Below are 18202 nucleotides of genomic sequence, written 5' to 3'. Positions count from 1 at the left end.
TACTTATTCCTTTTAAGTACCCATACAATATTTACAAAATTTAGCACCAAATTGGCCATAGGCATGTATGAATAAATTTAATAATTTAACATTCTTCAAACAAGCTAATCACAATATAATTAAATATAAATATATAAGGTGATAGTTTGGGAGTGTTATAGATTGGACATGAGGTATTCCCCCGAAACTCCTGTGTTAATGCAGGAATAATGCAAGGTTAAATGATTAGATAATGAGAGCCGTAACCTAATCCATCCATCCTAGTTTAAATGACTGACTGACTGGCAGATGGGGCATGGCTGAAGGAGGTGGGTCACTGGGGGTATGCCCTAGAAGGATGCATCTTTCCTGTGGGGTCCCTTTCTGGCTCCCATCTCTCTGCTCCCTGACTGCAATGAATGAATAGTGCTCCTCCACCAGGCTTCTTCCAGAATATTCTGCCTCACTTGGGCCCAGAGCAGTGACCTCAACCCACCATGGACTGAACTTCTGGAACCATGAGCCAAAATTAACTCACCCTCCTCTAACTTGTTCTTCTCAGGTATTTCAGTCACAGTGAGGCAAAAGCTGACTAACAGAGGGAGAAACCCCACACATTTGAAAACAAAATCACAATGATAGTAACTCATGGGTCAAAAAAGAAATGATTATGTTAGCAAATAAAGGCTAAATTTAATGTGATAAGCATTCAACTTTATACATTTAAGAACAAAATCAAGTATAATAAAGGAGGACCCAAATAAGAACCAAGAATAATTAAATAGAAAACAAACATACAATAAAGAGGATCAAATAAGCCTAAAGCCTGTTACTAATATGATTGACAAATCTCTGGAAAGATTTCTCAAGAAAATAGAAAGAAGGCAAACATAACCTCCAGAATAAAGGACACATAACTAGAGACCTTAATAATCAAAATGGCCATCAAAGAATATTATAACAATTCTACATTGTTAATTTCAAAACAGGAGAAATTGAAAACTTCTTAGGTGTAATTGATAAAACCTAACTCAAGAAGAGTTAGAAAATCTGAATAGTGTTAGAATTGTTTAGAAAATTGTATAAGTAGTTAAATATATTTAACAATAACTAAAAAAAGCACCAGATTTTATAGATGATGTATCTGAAACAATCTAGGAATTGATAGTCTCAAGATGATACAAACTCCTTCAGGAAACAGAAAAAGGAAATACTGCCCCACCAATTCTATAAGCTAGGATGATTTTGTCATTAAAACCAAACTACAACATTATGAAAAGTAAAATTATAAGTGAATTTCCTTATGAATAGAGATAACCTTATGTTCCTTCAAAGGGTAAGAAGTACTGAGTTGAATTTAATTTAAAGGAAATAAAATATTTGCTAAGTGCAATAATATATAAGGGATTTTCCCTATCAAGGGATTTTCTTTTCAGTAAGCAGCAAAGAAAAACATTAAAATCAGAGGTCTCATAGAGTTTTGCATCCATAGAGAGCGTTGATCTTTGTGAGAGAGTAACTCATGGCCTCCATTCCATATAGCAGAAGACAAATACCCGATGTGGGTCCTCCTCTATGACAAATCCCATAGGGATTCACACATGCCAGTCGCAGTCCTAAGATGCCAACGTGGACAAAGGACCTTGATAATATCCTATCGTTCTTTAAAGAATTCTGTGGTCAAAAAGGAGATGAGGGAGTACTTTCAAATATGACAAATGACTGGGAATGGAAATATGCTTATCCTTATCCTGCTGGAGTATTTTAATGAATGATGAAAACCCAGAGGACAAAGAGTTGACAGAAGAGAAATGAGAGTAGAGGGGGAAATGGATGGTCAACAGCAGGTAGTGCAGTCTTGGAAGAGGAGAATGGAGTATGGTAGCAAAAACAGGCATGTGGAAACAGACTGCTGTGAGTGGTGGTGGTTTTTGGTGATACCAAAGAACTAAAATCCAAGATAAAAACTAAATTCCAAGCAACATGAGAATAAGGATAGTTTCCACCATGTTCTCTACTCCTCAGTGCTAAGCACCAGGCCTGTGATATTATAGACACTCCACAAAATTTGTGGAATAGTTAATAAAATTTTAAAAGGCTATATATTAAGAGACTGTGTCAGTGGAGTATGGTGGCGCACACCAATAATCCTAGTAACTTGGGAAGCTGAAGCAGGAGGACCACAAGTTCAAAGCCAGCGTCAGCAACTTAGCAAGGCCTTAAGCAATTTAGGGAGACTCTGTCTCAAAATAAAAAATAAAAAGGGGTGGAGATGTAGCTCTGTGGTTAAGCACCCCCGAGTTCAACCCCTGGTATTAAAAAAAGGGGGGGGAGGCTATGTCAGTATAGATGTAGATAAATAAAGAAATAACCGGTGGCTATGTGGGTACATGGCTTATTTTTTAAATCTCTCCACTGAGAGGATGGAGAAACAAAAGATTGTAGTAGCAATGTGCATGCTCATTGCCCAGATCTGGATTTTTAATACCATCTTTCAATAAAAGGAATCAGGGCACCTTGGAAAAATGTCTGCTTTTAGAGCCACAGCAGAAAATATACACCTTGCAATGCCAGAAAATAAAGTGGAAAAAAACACACACACAGAAAAACAAAGTAATGGTGGGATGCATAAAGAGGGCAACAGGAGCCAACTGAAAGAGCTCCCAGTGGTCAAAGCTGGAACAACTGATCTGAACAATAAAAATAAATAAATACTGGATTACATTTGAGATATAAACCAAAGGATAAAATATGTAACCCGTGAGTCCTTGCTGATATAAAAAACTGAATAAAATAAATGGAGAAGATAGAAAATTTCCCATACAAATTCTAAATGATTTCTGTAGATACTGCCCCCTAGAGGAGCCTGGAGTGTAACTCCCCATACCAGTCAGTATGGGCTGACCATAGTGACCCTTAGGGGCTGGGAGGTCTTTGTAGAGGAGAAATGTGATAATCACCACCACTTCAGTCAGGTGGTGGCATTCATCATCAGTGACACTTTATATTGGTGGCAGTTACCCTTGATATGATGTGATGAGAAAAACACTTTATATCTTTGGTCTTTCTAATTCCATAACCACAGTCTAAGAATGAGAAGAAGAAAAAAAATCAGACAAACTGATATTGAGGGGCATTACACAAGATATCTTGCCATATCAGAATTGTCAAGGTTATCAAAAGCAAGCAAAGTTTGATAAACTGTCAATCTAGAGGATCCCAAGGAGACATCTAAATGTAATGTATCTTGGATGGATTCTTGGAACAAAAAAGGGACATGAGGTAGAAACTATTAGTTAAAAAAAGCATATCAATATTGGTCCATTGGTTTTGATATCCATGTGCCATACTAATTTAAAATGTAAGGGGAAACTGGGTGTGGGATATATGGGAACTCTCTGTGTCATCTTTGCAACATTTCTGCAAATCTAAAAGCATTCTAAAATGAAGTTTATTTTTAAAATACAAGCTACTATTTATCAAGTGCCATAAGTTATTCTAAGCAGTTATATTTACTAACCACATCAATCTTCACAACAACACTATGATGCAAACATGATTATCCCCATCTCATAAGGAAGCTAAGGCAAAGAGGGGTTAAGGAATTGGTCCAGGTCATCACACAGCCAGCAAGAATGGAACAGGGAAATGAACCCATCAGAAATACTGTCATCTCCTTAGTACAGAATGCTCTGTGAAACTGTATCTCAGCTCTAAGATTGGATTCCCTGCATTTTAACAGGGCTCTGTTGTGTTGAAAAAAGAGTATGGGGTAAGTTAAACAGCTAATGTTATAAAAAGTTTTGAAAACTATGATAACCAAAAGCTTATTAGGGTTTTGAACTTCTACCAGAGTGAAGGAAGAGGGAGAAAAGATTATGGGTATAAATATGAGTAACTTAAGCTTTATAAAAACAATTTCAATAAAATGAGGAATTTACTTAGTAGAATAAATTGGCAAAAGTTATTACCCAAAAGCATAGTAGGGGAAAATGGCCATGTTCTAAAGGATTAAGACAGCTGGCTCAGGTGAAGCACGTACTGTTATGCAAAAATAATCATAAAAGTTTTAAAATGTGGATGCTTGGCAAATTTTGGGATCTGACTGTGAATAAAAATAGAAGCCTAATATCATAGCCAGCCTAAGAGAATAGAATTATGGTCCATAAGGAGGACACTGCCACTCACAAGAGGAAAAAAAAACATGACAATCAAAGCATAACAAAGAATGAAGTTTTGTTTTGTTTAATATCACAGAGAGTTGAAATATAAGAAAGAGTCAATGAAGCTGTTATTTGGGTAGGCAAAGTTAGAAACAGTTGGCCCCCACAAAGGGAATGGAGGAAGGCCTGAATAGATTCATTCAGAAATAGAGTGAGACATAGAAAGCAGCCTAAAAATCACCTTTAGAAGCAAAATGGGTACTGCTGATCGACTGGCACATTGGCTGAAATTACTTTATTTTCCAATGAGTCTTCTCTAATAATCTTCCTTTGCTTTCCAATGTCTGACTCCAAGTGTTTTCTTTTTCCTTATACTCTTTCCCTACATTTATTTTTATCAATCAAAAGGTAGAACCTTTGTTGTAGGTTTTTCTGAGAAAGTTGTATTCAGAAGAGGACAGAAATGCAGGATAGGGCCATTTCCTTAAGATTGCATAATCCTCCCTCCAATTTTAAATTGATTTCCTCACAGAACATAGATTTCAATAAGATGGTTTCCTACCTAATATATTCTTACTAGAAATAATCTTTATGTTTCAATGAAACTCCTCTTAAACTTCTTAAGAACTTAAAAGATACCAGTGTTGTGAATATTTCTTTATACTTACAACAGAAACCAATGCCTACTGATATCTAAAATAAAAGCAAAAAATTTTTGAAATAATAAAAGGTATACAATAAAAACTGTCTTAGATAATAAATATAATTTTTCAAGAAAATTCCTGCATATCAAACAATTTGAATGTAATTTTTTAAAAAGAAAATCTACTCTTAACGAGTAATTTGCTCCCAGAACAGTAAGAAAAATACCTACTTAGGTCCTGCATTTAAGTGAACACAGCTGCCACTTTTCAAAGTACACTTTTTGAAGTACACTTCTTCTACCTAAATCCAGCAAGTATTTTTCTCACCACACATTTCAGTAGCATTCAGGATTCCTGGCCAATCCTTCATCCTAGAAAGGCCCTCATCCTGTCTTTTGGCCTCAGTGACACAACCCTTTTGGCCACATAATCCCTTACAGGTCCACCTTCTTCATAGCCACACTCTCTTAAACACTCAGCCCCAGGTCCTGCTCCCCTGCTTGCACAGTGGTCTCCAGACAAACTCGTCCATACTCAGTATTGCTACATACGGTGTCTGCATGTGATTCACTCATGTCTACTCTTCTCTGAGTGCCAGGCCCACGCATCCAATTGTCTACTTGACATGGATTGATTTCTCAAGGATATACACGCTAAACCTCTCTAAAACCAAAGCCTCACCTGCCCACCCTCAGAAGCTTCTTCTAGTACTCCCATCCCTAAAATGGTAGCACCAATAAACCATGAAAAAACTGTATTTAATCAGGTAAACTTATTTTCTTATAGGGAGATAAATGTGATATAAAATACCATATTTGGAGGGCAGAAGAAACCTAAGAAAGAACATCTGAAAGTTGTTGGATAGACAAATGAGTTTGTCATAGAGGATATATAATATTCCTTCATTTCCTAATGTCTGACTCCACGTGTTTTCTATTTTCTCATATCATTTCCTTATATTCATAAGAGGATATAACACAATTTTATCCCACTGAATAATACTCCTTCTCATAAATGGAACACTATAGTATCCTATGCATAACCTTGACTGGGGTCCCTTCAAACCAGAATGTTTCATAAAGATTGGAAACCAGTAAAGGCAAAATTAACTCATGGAAATACGAATTGGCATACATGACAAGATAGAGAAAGGTAATTATGCACAGTTACATTTAATATTTGTAAAGTCGTTGGCAGAGACATTTCTCCAGAACTCATTTGGACACACTGCATTTTTTAGAATGTTGAGGGTCAGCCTGGGTAAGAGGAATAGAGAAGTTGAAAAGCCATCACATACAGTGCTATCAGTTCCTTGAAGCTCTACGATCAATCATCTTTCCTTTCCAAAGGATTGCTCCATAGTCTAGCACAATGTGAAGTATAGTCTGTTAAGCAGAAATAGGTCACCTGAACCACAGATTGTGAACCTGAAACACAACAAGAAGAAAGTTTTATTTAACACAGCAAAAATTTATAAGTAACAGACATCTGATAAAACATTAAGAAATCAAACATTTAGCTGAGCACTTACAGAAATGACTTACCATGAGTTATGGATTTTGAAATGGTCCCCAAAGGATTAAGGGCAAATCCCTTTACTGAATATATTTAAAATTAGATTCAAAGAAAAACTTGAGTGAGAGAACACTAGAGTGAAAAATCCCACACTAACAAATATGAAACAGATGCATTTTAACTTTGTCTATTTTTAATATGTACAACGGTTATTTTTCTGATTCATTAAAAAATAGATATGGTATTCTAAACACTCTTGCCATAAATAACATAAAAATTAAATCAAAAACCCTTACCAATGGTGCTAGAGACTTATATAAAACGAAATTTAAATATAAAACTGTAAACTCCAAACACTGCTTTTATCACAGATATACAGAGTTCTTAGGGAAGTTCTTTAGAAAATGATCTATTCCCAAGCTCCCCACAACTCACTCGGGATTGTGAACTTCAAGCACTGCAGCTGATTTTAATTGCCATGATGATGCATAGGCAGAGACGTGATATCTGGAGTAACTGGCTTCTAAACAATGAGGGGCTTTAAAGATTAAAGTCAACACTTTAAATTGCACTCAAGACTGAATAGGAAGCTATTGCTGACCACTGGACATAGGTGTAATATTCTCCATATGTTCTGGGCCTTGTAACTGAAAGACATCTAGCCCTCTGCATCACACACAATATAGACCCAAAGGCACAGCATTATAGTATGGTGCAATATTACTAGCTCTATATATGTTAGAAACACAAATTTCAGAATGTAAACAAGATATAACTATAGTGAAAATTGTTCTTGGAAATAGGATGCAAACTGGAGAGATCAGTAGATATCTATGAGGTCTTCTTAATCAAAAGCAAGCTGGTTGCTGCAGCTAAATGGATTTTGAATACCTGAAAGGCTAGTCCAGATGTGAACTGGTCCATAACTCCTGATGTTACCTGTGAACAGTGGAAATACAGGGTGCATCAATAGCTGGCTAGACCCTTTCATCTATGAGAAGGCACAACATAGTTGACTTCCATTTGAGTAAGAGTTAACTGAACACTGTGACTAAAAGTGTAAAACTTGAATAATTTACTCAGTATTCTTAGCCCCCTAAAGAAACAGTGTATCCCTAAAGTAGACAGTCCTTGAGCTAAACATATTAAATGCAAAATCTTACTGGAAATACTAAATCAAACAAATCAGGGGTAACCCTGCCAATGAGAAAGAAAATTCTCCAAATAGTATAGTTTTGTTTTAGTCACTGACATATGGGAAAATTTATGTAGTAAAGTATATGCTTATAAAGTTTCAACTTATATTTAGTGGGGGAAACAATTTATTATACCAAAAAAAAAGCATAAATGTATGACAGATGGTAATGCTTTTTTTCTGCTCTTGGCAAGGTCTCTTTTAGGCTGAATGACTTTTGCTTCTTAAAACTATGAACATTGTCATTCACACCTATTTTCTGAAATTAAACAGACCAATTCTATGATGAAATCCCCTATAAATTTGGTTACTATATAATGTCTTCCCACTTTTAAATCATAAATTATCTAGAATACCACTTTCCCTAGAATACTGAAAAGACCAAAACTGGAAAAAAAAATGGTATTCTGTAATGAAACTTTTATTTTAAATTCCTTAAATCAATTTTGGAAAAACTTCTAAACTTAAATTTATTCTGGTAGGACTTTATAAAGGAAACCATAAAAGAGTATACTAGAAGTACATTCTTCCATCCAAAAATCTTTATTTGGGGCTTTTGAAATGTTCAATTCCTTTAAGTCACTGGAAAATTCTTTATACACACACACACATATACATATATATGAATATATATGTATATATACATATATGCATACACACACACACATACACACACACACACAATGGATTTTTCAGTTCATCTACTGAGAAATTGGCAAAGATTTTCCTAAGTGTATATGACATAAGAAGGCTTTAATGCAATCCAGTTGTTTAAAGTGAGAAATCAATTTACTGGATAAAGAAGTGAAGGAAAGTACTGTATAAGCAGTTGAAAGACAAGACAAAGGGTGGGATTGGAATTGAATGGGTAATACTTGATGTAATTTCCCAAGGCGCAGGAATGGAGGACAGGGTAGAGAAGATTTCTGTGAGATCCAAGAGTTTCAGTTGTTACCCCAATATCTGGGCAGTTAGAGGAAGAGCAGGAACAACGTGAGGGAGATGCTTTTTAAAGGCCACGCCTTTACATAATTTTATTTATGTCCCATTGGCCAGAACTTAGTCACATGTACACATGTAATGATAAAAAAAAAAGGCTTAAGAATGCTTTCTAACTCTTACAGTAGGAAAAAGAAAAAAAAATGTTTTCTGAAAAGCAGGACAGAATATTTATTGCCACAATAAATATCACAAACACTTTATTGCTGCCAAAGTCAGGGTTGGATAGCTGTCACTTGCAAGAAATAGCTAGTGACATTTTCTCTACAATTTTAAAGTAAAATTTAATTTCACTCTTGTGTCCTTATTTCATTTTTTCTCCTTTGTTTCTCTTTCTTATCTGCAACCTATTTTATTAATCATCTGCTACTGATTTGGCTTGACTGATTGCACAGGGTTTTATTCTGAAGTGTGCATTCACATTCAAGAAGAAAGAAAATTAGTAACATAGCATGCCATACATAAACATCTAGTTATACTTTTTAAAAAACACATTTTAAATGCCCACAATTTATTTATTGGCTTTCTAATAAAAACCCAGGCCTTTTTCCCCCAAGCAGTTTAAAACAATGAATTATCAAAGAATTATCAAAGTTTAGAATGATGGAATCGATAATTCTCAGAGTTTTGGTACAAGATTCACCTTTATTTTAATCCATAATTCAAAAACAATCACCTTATAATGCTAAGAAAATGTTAGTGTAGAATAAAATTCTGAAGAAGACACTATGAATATGAATCAGTGGCAGCCTCAGTGTTTGCTATGAACAAAGAGAAATCCTTTTCTGGAAGGTAACTCTGGCATCACCAGACCTCAGTCATTTTATTCTTATGGTAAGAAGAGAGGGTTTGTGGATATGAGCTGTGGCTAGGCTGCATAGATTTATTCCCTCTGAAAAGATAAATTATACATCTTGCAACAAGAAAGGAAAACTTGTTTTTTTTGTTTTTTTTTTTGGTAAATTGTGTGTGTGTGTGTGAGTGAAAGACTATTTCTGAAAATTGTCCTTTTCTTCAGAATCCATATGAAAAAAATTTAGTAGGAGGGAAAAGTCTCCCTTCATTGGTTCAAATTATGAACAATAAATTAAAAGATGAACAACATCCTTAAGACTGCCCATCAAATGAAGTATGATTATAGTGACTGGATATCAATATTTTGTTATCCAGCTTTCCATCGTTATGACAAAATACCTCAGATAATCAGCTTATAAAGAGGAAAGGTCTATTTTGGCTCACGGTGTCAAAAGTTTCAGACCATGGTCACTTGACCCCATTCTATCTGGGGCTGTGGTGAGGCAGTACATGATTGGGGGAGCACATACCAGCAAAGCTGCTGACTTCATGGCAGCTTGAAAGCAAAAAAGAAAAAGAAATAGCAAGGGGCCAGGTCCTACTATGCCCTGTCATAGTTTGTCCCCAGTAACCTAACTGCCTTTCACTAAGCCAAACCTCTTAAAATGTTCCATCAACTCCCAATAGAAGTGTTGACTAGGGAGTCCATACCTTCAACACATGGGGCTTTGTAGGACATTAAAGACCAAACTACCCACCCTACCCACTGCAGTCCTCACAATTTCTTCATCAAAGAAAGCAATGAAAAGAGTCAGAGCACCTTTCCCCTGTGGAAGGTCACTTACCTGTCAGGTTGTATTGAATAAAGTTAAGCAGCAGGTAATAAGCATCATCCCTGGCCTACTGCAATAGTAGAAGCATCTCACCTCTAGGCATAGGGTGGGACCGGAGGGAATAGCTAAGCACTGGTCAGCACTGCATTTCATATGGACTATAGTGATAGTAAAACAATTCTGAATTTTGATTGAGCTCTTCCTGAGGGTGTTCTCAAATTTGTTGCATTGAAAAAGAAAATTTAAGTACATTCAGTCTCAAAAACAGTGTATCTTCCATTTTGCCTGGCCTAAAACAGTGGTAGTAGAGAGATTAAGCATCCTGGATTTGGGATTCAGAAACTCCTGGATTCTAATTCTGGCACCATCAACCATCCTCTCTGGGACTGGAGATAGTGTTGTGAAGAGGAAAAAAAATTGCAAATGTGAAAGAAATGTGAAAGTTGTCAGAATTAAAATAGAATCCCTTGTGCCAACCCTAAGAAAAAAAGTATATTAAGCCAGAGAAAATAAAGAAGAAAGAATTCTTTCACATGATCGTTTGATAGTAACTATCACAAAAGACATCCAGAACTTGCACAGAGGCCACTACAACCTTACACAAAAAGTATTTCCACAAGGACATCTACTGAGCAATTATCTGTTCAAACGCAGTTTTGATGTCACTCTTGTTATTAATCATTGTGGTCAAAGATTGCTGTTTGAAAATATCTGATATAATTCTCATTTTTGCCTGTAAAAACTTTCTTTTCCTCTCTTTGGAAATAAGCATAGGTTACTGTGGTATACACATTCTCATTATGATGTTGTGCTAATTTCCATTGCAATGTTGCACATTCCCCAATAAATATGATTTCATAATTTTCTTTGGAGAATTTCTCTCACAGTTTTACTTAGGATGGCACTGGTTAGTGCTGGAGAATCATGAGTTGTGAGTACTATCATTATCATTATCATTTTGCCTAACCAGAATGCTTCAGGTATCCATGAATGTTGGATGCAAAAAGGGGAAAAAAAAAAAAAAAAGAAAGCTTCTATTTCTAATGGAAGTTTCAAGGAACTAGAGCTGTTTAGGGAGAGAAACTGATATAGGAAAAGTATTAATCCATCTACGACTAGATGAACGAAAGAAGAGCGATGGGACTTGTTTAGTGAGGCCCTGGGAGGCAGAACTAAGAGCAGAGAGTGGCAGTCTGGGGAACATAAATTTGGCCTCATACAAAGAAGCATTCGGGGTTGAAGAATGGCAGGGGCTGCCTCCTGAGAGGGTCCGTACCACTTTCTGGGCACCGCAGGCCTAGAAGATATATTGGTGGAGGAGTCCTGGTAGGAATTTTAGAAATGATGAGTTTCCAGACAATGCCTCGGACCAGAGAGGGCTCCCAGAAGAAGCAGAAGGTCAAAGCCAGGAAAGGTTAAGTATCCTGACCAGCCGAGTCCAGCCGAGTCCGGTCCTCCATGGCGCAAAATCCTCAAATGCACCCTGGGGTCCTGGGAGTCCCGCGGTCAAACTGCAGCGCGCGCGGAAACTTGGAAACTCCGTTGTCCCGGCGACGGAAGCGGTTAACCCGAGGACCCGGACAGGTTTGGGGGAGGGAACGGGGCGTGGCCTCGGTTACTAAGGCAGCGCGACGCTTAAGGGAGGGCCTGAGCCCAGTTTGGAGTCCAATGCTCCTCCAGGCCTCTGCATGGCACCCAAGAAAGACAAAGGGGGAACTGTGAACACCGTTTCTAAGCTGTGGGAACCCTTGCTCATAGCTGCACAGTTCAACCAGGTGAGCCCTGAGCGCTAATTGAAGTTCTCTCTGCCCCTAGCAAAGCCGGAAGCCCCGTCAGACCCCTCGCAGGCACCAACTTCGCCCTCCCCTCCAGACGCCACCGCTGCCCTCCCAAAGAAAACCGGGTCGTAGTCGGAACCCCTCTCTCGGGTCGTTTTCACTCAGTCAAGAGGGGGCAGGGAATTCCCGCCAGGCCAATCAGTGGGATTTCAAAGGGTGGTGACAGGTGCCTGCTGGGGAGGACAGGAGGCACCGCTCTGACAACTTCAGGACCCTTTTCAATGGCATAGTCCAGAAGGCACTCCACAATTACGCTAGAATTGCACTCACAAACTCCTCGCTTCCTCTTGACAGGAATGTTGTCAAAATTATCTCTGGTTTGGCCCATAGTAGGACTTTAATTAATGCTGAGTGAAAAAAGACATGGAGTGCAGGAGAGAGCAATATATACATAAAGTGAACCTTCTTACGGATAGGAAAGGATAACTGCCTTATGTAATGTCCTGATAACATTATATCAAAGCCTTGATGTGTTTTTGAAAGTGTAGGAGACCAGAGCAATAAGGCTCTTCGTCCATAGGTTGTCACAAACACACTGGGCAATATGCAACCCATCTGCCACATGACTTTGAGTTGCATGGGATCCCAGAACTGAATGGATCCCCTTACCCGCCTTTAGCCTGTGGGGAATCCAAGCTCTTGTCACTTGCCCCTGGAAAAAGCCACTTAAACAACTATATTGTTTCTAAGTCCAAGTAAACATCTGGAAAGAGAAACATTTCTGGAAATTCCAGCCTACCATTGTGAACTACTTTTTTAAATGAAAAGAAAAAAAAAAAAACATTTTTTTTTCCATTTTATATGTGTTAACATGGTGCCTTAGAGAGTTTGTACTTTAAGGGAAAAAAATGGATCAAAAATCTTTTGTGTTTTTCTCATGAGAAAGTTTTACCTATTTATCTTACCTATCTTATTTATCTTACCTTATTTTCCACTTCAATTGATTTTCTCTATGAACAGTAATTCTGTCTACTCTGGAAATTAGTCCTGATGAAGAATTTCATAAAAATAGTTATGATGTTAATGATGCAGATGTGACATCATGGAATTTGGGGTCATTTCTATGACTTTAGGAATAAAAGATGTGAACTCAGGAATCCCCAGTTACATTCTCAAATTCTCAAAAAATGTTTTTGAAAGCACTTTGTAAAAGCACCCTCTCTTTTGCTTTTATAAGTCAGAACTAGCCAAAATAATTTTTCTCCATTTTCTTTGAGATTATGTAGGCCAAGTTGGGCTTGGAGTGAACATTTCTGCTTGAATTATAAACTGCTGAACAACGGAGTTTGATGGAGGTGCTGACACTGCATTAGCTTTAGAGTTGCAAATATGAAGCTATAATTTTCCTAGTTGAATGGAAAACCTAAAGGCACTATTTTTTTTTTCTTATGGCTTGAAAACCTGAAATAATATTCAGTTTTCTTGATCCTACTCAAACAATATAATTTCAATAAATCTTGTGTACTAATAGAAAGAATTTGAACTCAAAGTAATATGTAGTTTTAACTACAAAGAGTGAATTCACTTTTCTTCATTGGTTAATACATGTTTTGTAATTACAAGAGGAAAACAATTGCCCTCTACTTCCTCCCATAATTTTTTGTCAGCTTGGTTTTGTGTCTGATTCATAAGGAAAATTCCCATATTAACCAACTGTCCAATGCTCTGTGTAAAAGACTCTGAATTTGGGTTAAAGATGACTGTGGATGCATAAATTCTTTTTTCATAGTGTTTAGCAAAGTGCTCTGCACATAGTAAGGGCTCAAAATGTTACTGTTTTAGCTCCTAGAGAATTTCTTTCCTTATAGTTACTCCTGAACAGGTACATGTGGTTGAGTGTGTGTGCTAGAGTGTGTGTTGTGAATATATGTGTGTACCTCCAGTCTTCATAAGCCAGATTTTAGAATTACCTCATTGGTGAATTCAACAAGCGCAGCTGCACTAGGCTTTAAAGAGAATAAATAAGTTCACAATGTTGTTACAGTGAATTTACCTTATATCACTATTTGGACTTCCCTTTAAGGCTAGAATAATTAGGAAATTTTTAGTACATTTTAGTTATTTCTAAAACATAAAATGATAGCAAATAATACAAGGCAGTCTACTAGTGAATATTAAGTGGTTAGATAGAGACTAGAGATTGAGAAAATGAATATGAACTTGGATTATAAGGAAATACTTTGCAAAAAAACTTATCTTCAGCTGGGCCCTAAAATACAGGTAGAATTTTAACAGATTTTAACAGGTAGAATAAAGAGGGACAATTATTTTAGGTAAAGAGACAAATATGTGCCTTAAACAAATTTTGCTGATATCACTATGGTCTAAGATATTTTTAAGTCAATTCTGATTTATTTCTTCCAAACTTATCACATGGTAGATGATGCTGGGAGAAGAGCTTTGTTCATGACCCAATTTAAGAAAAATTTCCAGAATTTTTTAAACAACATAGTCATTCCTTTTAGGAGCTTACAGATGGTACAAAGCCTGTCTTTAAATAATGTCACATGGCTTCAAAGTGACTGGGGCTATATGTTTCAATTGGAATGTTGTGCTATAATCAAAACTTATGTGTAAATCCAAGGAAAAAAAAAGAAACCCTAGTATCAGTATTGAGAATATCCACAGACAAGGCATAAATCTTTCTTCTTTCCTTTCAGAAAGGATGTATTTTTTTGTCACCAAATGTATCTTTCAGAATACCAGGATTCCCTGGAATTTTGCTTGAATTGGCTTATGTATCCCACCAGTAGAGTTTGTTTTGGGCTTTTGTTAATTTTAATCAATTATTTATTTCATATTTTCAGATTACTGAGGATAGTATTTCTTTTTATTTGCTCCTAATTTTAAGAAATATATAGCAAAACCACAAACTTACTTGTGAGACTAACTACTGATGTGGTCATTATTCCATCCCCTTACTGTGACCCACCATAGAAAACATTAAAGGCACAGAAAAAAAAATTGTGGCAACCCATACACAATACATACCTTAACCCAGACAGACTCACTGTCCAATATTAATTGATTTCAGTTTGTAAATGATGGTTTCAGGTCCCTGGTATCCAGCTTAAGTCACTAGATACCTTTATTGTCATTTGCCCAATGTTTATCAAGGTTTTATTCTTGATGAAGTCTTCAATAGAAATAGCTACATATTTTTAAGTATTTGAAAATATCTACTGCAATATATTGAAGTCTTTACTGTTAGACGGTTCTTGCACCCACTTCCACAGTTTTGTTCTTAATGTATGTTTTCCCCTTTCTAACTGAGTAATAATATTTGCAAATGTAATTTTATAGAGACTGAAAAACACAAAGTTCTATGATTTGTAATGGCACTGTCCTCACCAATACTCATTCAGAGAGGGAAACTCCTAGGGTTTTCTAGACTCATCTGACCCTTTCATGAAACTGAAGATTTAAGAGTTTCAAGACCTGATGCAAAGACATATAATATTTTGGCACATCAGGTTTCAGAACCTAGATATTCTCACTAGTCCATACTTTCTCCTTAATAGAACTATAAGCTGTAATAATCATAGAATCTTATGTAGACTTTTCCATTTATAGTGAAATTTTACTTATTTAATCTCTTATGCCAACCTCCACAACAACAGTGCTATAGGTAGTATTATTAGACTAGAATGTATTAATAAATGTTTATTGAATACCAATAAATAAACATAAAAAGAATACTTATTTTACCTGAAAATATCAAGCATTATTCTTAATAAATCCCTTTTCTTCTCACTTTCACATTCAGAAGGAAGAAAGGCTGTAACATTTGTAAATTCAACTCAGACTTCTAAGGTCATCTAAGCATGACAAACAGAAATATTTGAGTTTATAACTGATATCCTGTCTGTGAGATAGATAAATTCTTGATTAGGAAAAGTTATTTTCCTCTTTGCAAAAAGAAAATTATAGAAAAACTATCCTGCTGCTACCTTGAAGTATGCCATAGTCTCTAGTTATACTAGCAAAAGTTTGGCTCATCAAAGTCTCAGGCTACCTCTGTCTCTCAACAATCCCACTTCCATCCATGGCACTATAATTCTTTTTTTTCATTTTATTTTTTATTGATTTTTAAAAAAATAAATGACAGCAGAATACATTACAATTCTTATTACATGTATACAGCACAGTTTTTCATATCTCTGGTTGTATATAAAGTATGTTGATGCCAATTCATGTCTTCATATATGTACTTTGGATAATGATGTCCATCACATTCCTCCATCCTTGCTAATCCCCTGCTCCTCCCTTTCCCTCCCACCCCTCTGCCCTATCTGACATGGCAATTCTTACAGTCACTACAGCTCATTGATAACTCAATGAGCTTATTCTTCCCCATCATTTTGCCTCTAAGTCCTCTAACATTTTCTCACTCCAATTCTTCCTTTCTGATCTCATACCCCTTACTTCTACTCACCTTAAAATTACCTATTTCTGTTTGTCAAACCACTTCCATTTTCTTTTTTTAAATAATATCAAACATTCAGATACCTCTTATTCAAAGTCAATGCTTTATGTATTTGTTTAGAGTCGCTATTTCTCTGTCATGAGTGTTGAAGAGGCATGTGCTGGGTAATGAAAGCCAAAGTAGTCAATGAGATCACATCAAACTATAAAGCTTCTGCACAGTAAACAATTAACAGAGTGGAGAAACAACCCACAGAAAGGGAGAAAATATTTGCAAATCATGAAATGAATAAGTGAATAATATCCCGAATAAATGAACTACTCAGACTACTCAATAATAAGAAAAAAACCTATAAAAATTGGACAAAGGACTCATATAGACATTCCTCAAATGTCTAACATGCAAATGCTCAGTAGGTGTATAAAAAAAGCACAGAATTTCTAATTATCAGAAAAATACAAATTCAAACCACAATGATCAATCACCTCACCCCTGTTAGATAGACTGTTATCAAAAAGATTAAAGATAACTCATGTTAGGGAGAATGTGTAGACAAGAATATCTGTACAGTGTTGGTGACATTGTAAATTAATTCAGGCATTATGGAAAAGAGTATGAAGACCCCTAAAAAGAAAAAAAGAAAGCCAAAAATAGAGTTTACCATATGATTCGACTATTCCATTCAGAATATATATTCAAAGGATTTGAAATCAGTATATCAAAGAGATATCTGTGCTCTAGTGTTTACTGTATATGAATATACCACACAGAATTAACCAAGAAATTAATTTTTAAAAATAATAAAGATAGATAAATGTTAGATTAATAGAGGGAGGAGAACAGGGGGATGGGGGGAAGGGGAAGGAGAGGTACTAGGGTCTGAATTAAAACAAGATGTGTTCCAAGCTTTTTTTTTTTTTTTTTTTTTTTTTTTTAAATTTAATTTGATAATATTCAATTCTACTTTTTTTTTTTTTTTTTTTTAATTTTTTATTGTTGGCTGTTCAAAACATTACATAGTTCTTGATATATCATATTTCACAATTTGATTCAAGTGGGTTATGAGCTCCCATTTTTACCCCATATACAGATTGCAGAATCACGTCAGTTACACATCCATTGATTTACATATTGCCATACTAGTGTCTGTTGTATTCTGCTGTCTTTCCTATCCTCTACTATCCCCCCTCCCCTCCCCTCCCCTCCCCTCCCCTCTTCTCTCTCTGCCCCCTTTACTGACATTCGTTTGTCCCCCTTGTATTATTTTTCCCCTTCCCCTCACTTCCTCTTGTATGTACTTTTGTATACCTCTGAGGGTCTCCTTCCATTTCCATGCATTTTCCCTTCTCTCTCCCTTTCCCTCCCACCTCTCATCCCTGTTTAATGTTAATCTTCTTCTCATGCTCTTCGACCCTACTCTGTTCTTAGCTACTCTCCTTATATCAAAGAAGACATTAGACATTTGTTTTTTAGGGATTGGCTAGCTTCACTTAGCATAATCTGCTCTAATGCCATCCATTTCCCTGTAAATTCTATGATTTTGTCATTTTTTAATGCAGAGTAATACTCCATTGTGTATAAATGCCACATTTTTTTTATCCATTCATCCATTGAAGGGCATCTAGGTTGGTTCCACAGTCTAGCTATTGTGAATTGTGCTGCTATGAACATCGATGTAGCAGTGTCCCTGTAGCATGCTCTTTTTAGGTCTTTAGGGAATAGACCGAGAAGGGGAATAGCTGGGTCAAATGGTGGCTCCATTCCCAGCTTTCCAAGAAATCTCCATACTGCTTTCCAAATTGGCTGCACCAATTT

At 36.2% G+C, this 18202-nt stretch overlaps 1 protein-coding gene and 1 long non-coding RNA gene across 2 annotated transcripts in view; one reads left to right on the top strand and one right to left on the bottom strand.

Moving 5' to 3' along the window:
- Window positions 1–6004: 6004 nt before the first annotated feature.
- LOC139707478 (uncharacterized) lies at window positions 6005–11618 on the bottom strand. The gene is made up of 3 exons (XR_011709040.1): window positions 11553–11618; window positions 7193–7240; window positions 6005–6213 (listed from the first exon to the last, which is right to left on the bottom strand). It is a non-coding gene; the product is annotated as an uncharacterized lncRNA (long non-coding RNA).
- A 193-nt stretch (window positions 11619–11811) lies between these two features.
- Window positions 11812–18202, top strand: part of Spag17 (sperm associated antigen 17) — a 212384-nt gene continuing 205993 nt past the window's right edge. Inside the window, exon 1 of the mRNA XM_027940326.2 lies at window positions 11812–11898. Within this exon, the coding sequence (XP_027796127.2) occupies window positions 11812–11898 (87 nt within the window). The remainder of the gene's footprint in view (window positions 11899–18202) is intronic.

The sequence above is a fragment of the Marmota flaviventris genome, chromosome 10 (genome assembly GCF_047511675.1).
Source record: "Marmota flaviventris isolate mMarFla1 chromosome 10, mMarFla1.hap1, whole genome shotgun sequence".
Classification (NCBI taxonomy): Eukaryota; Metazoa; Chordata; class Mammalia; order Rodentia; family Sciuridae; genus Marmota; species Marmota flaviventris.
Note: the sequence above shows the minus strand (reverse complement) of the source record. Positions and strands in the feature narration are given on the sequence as shown.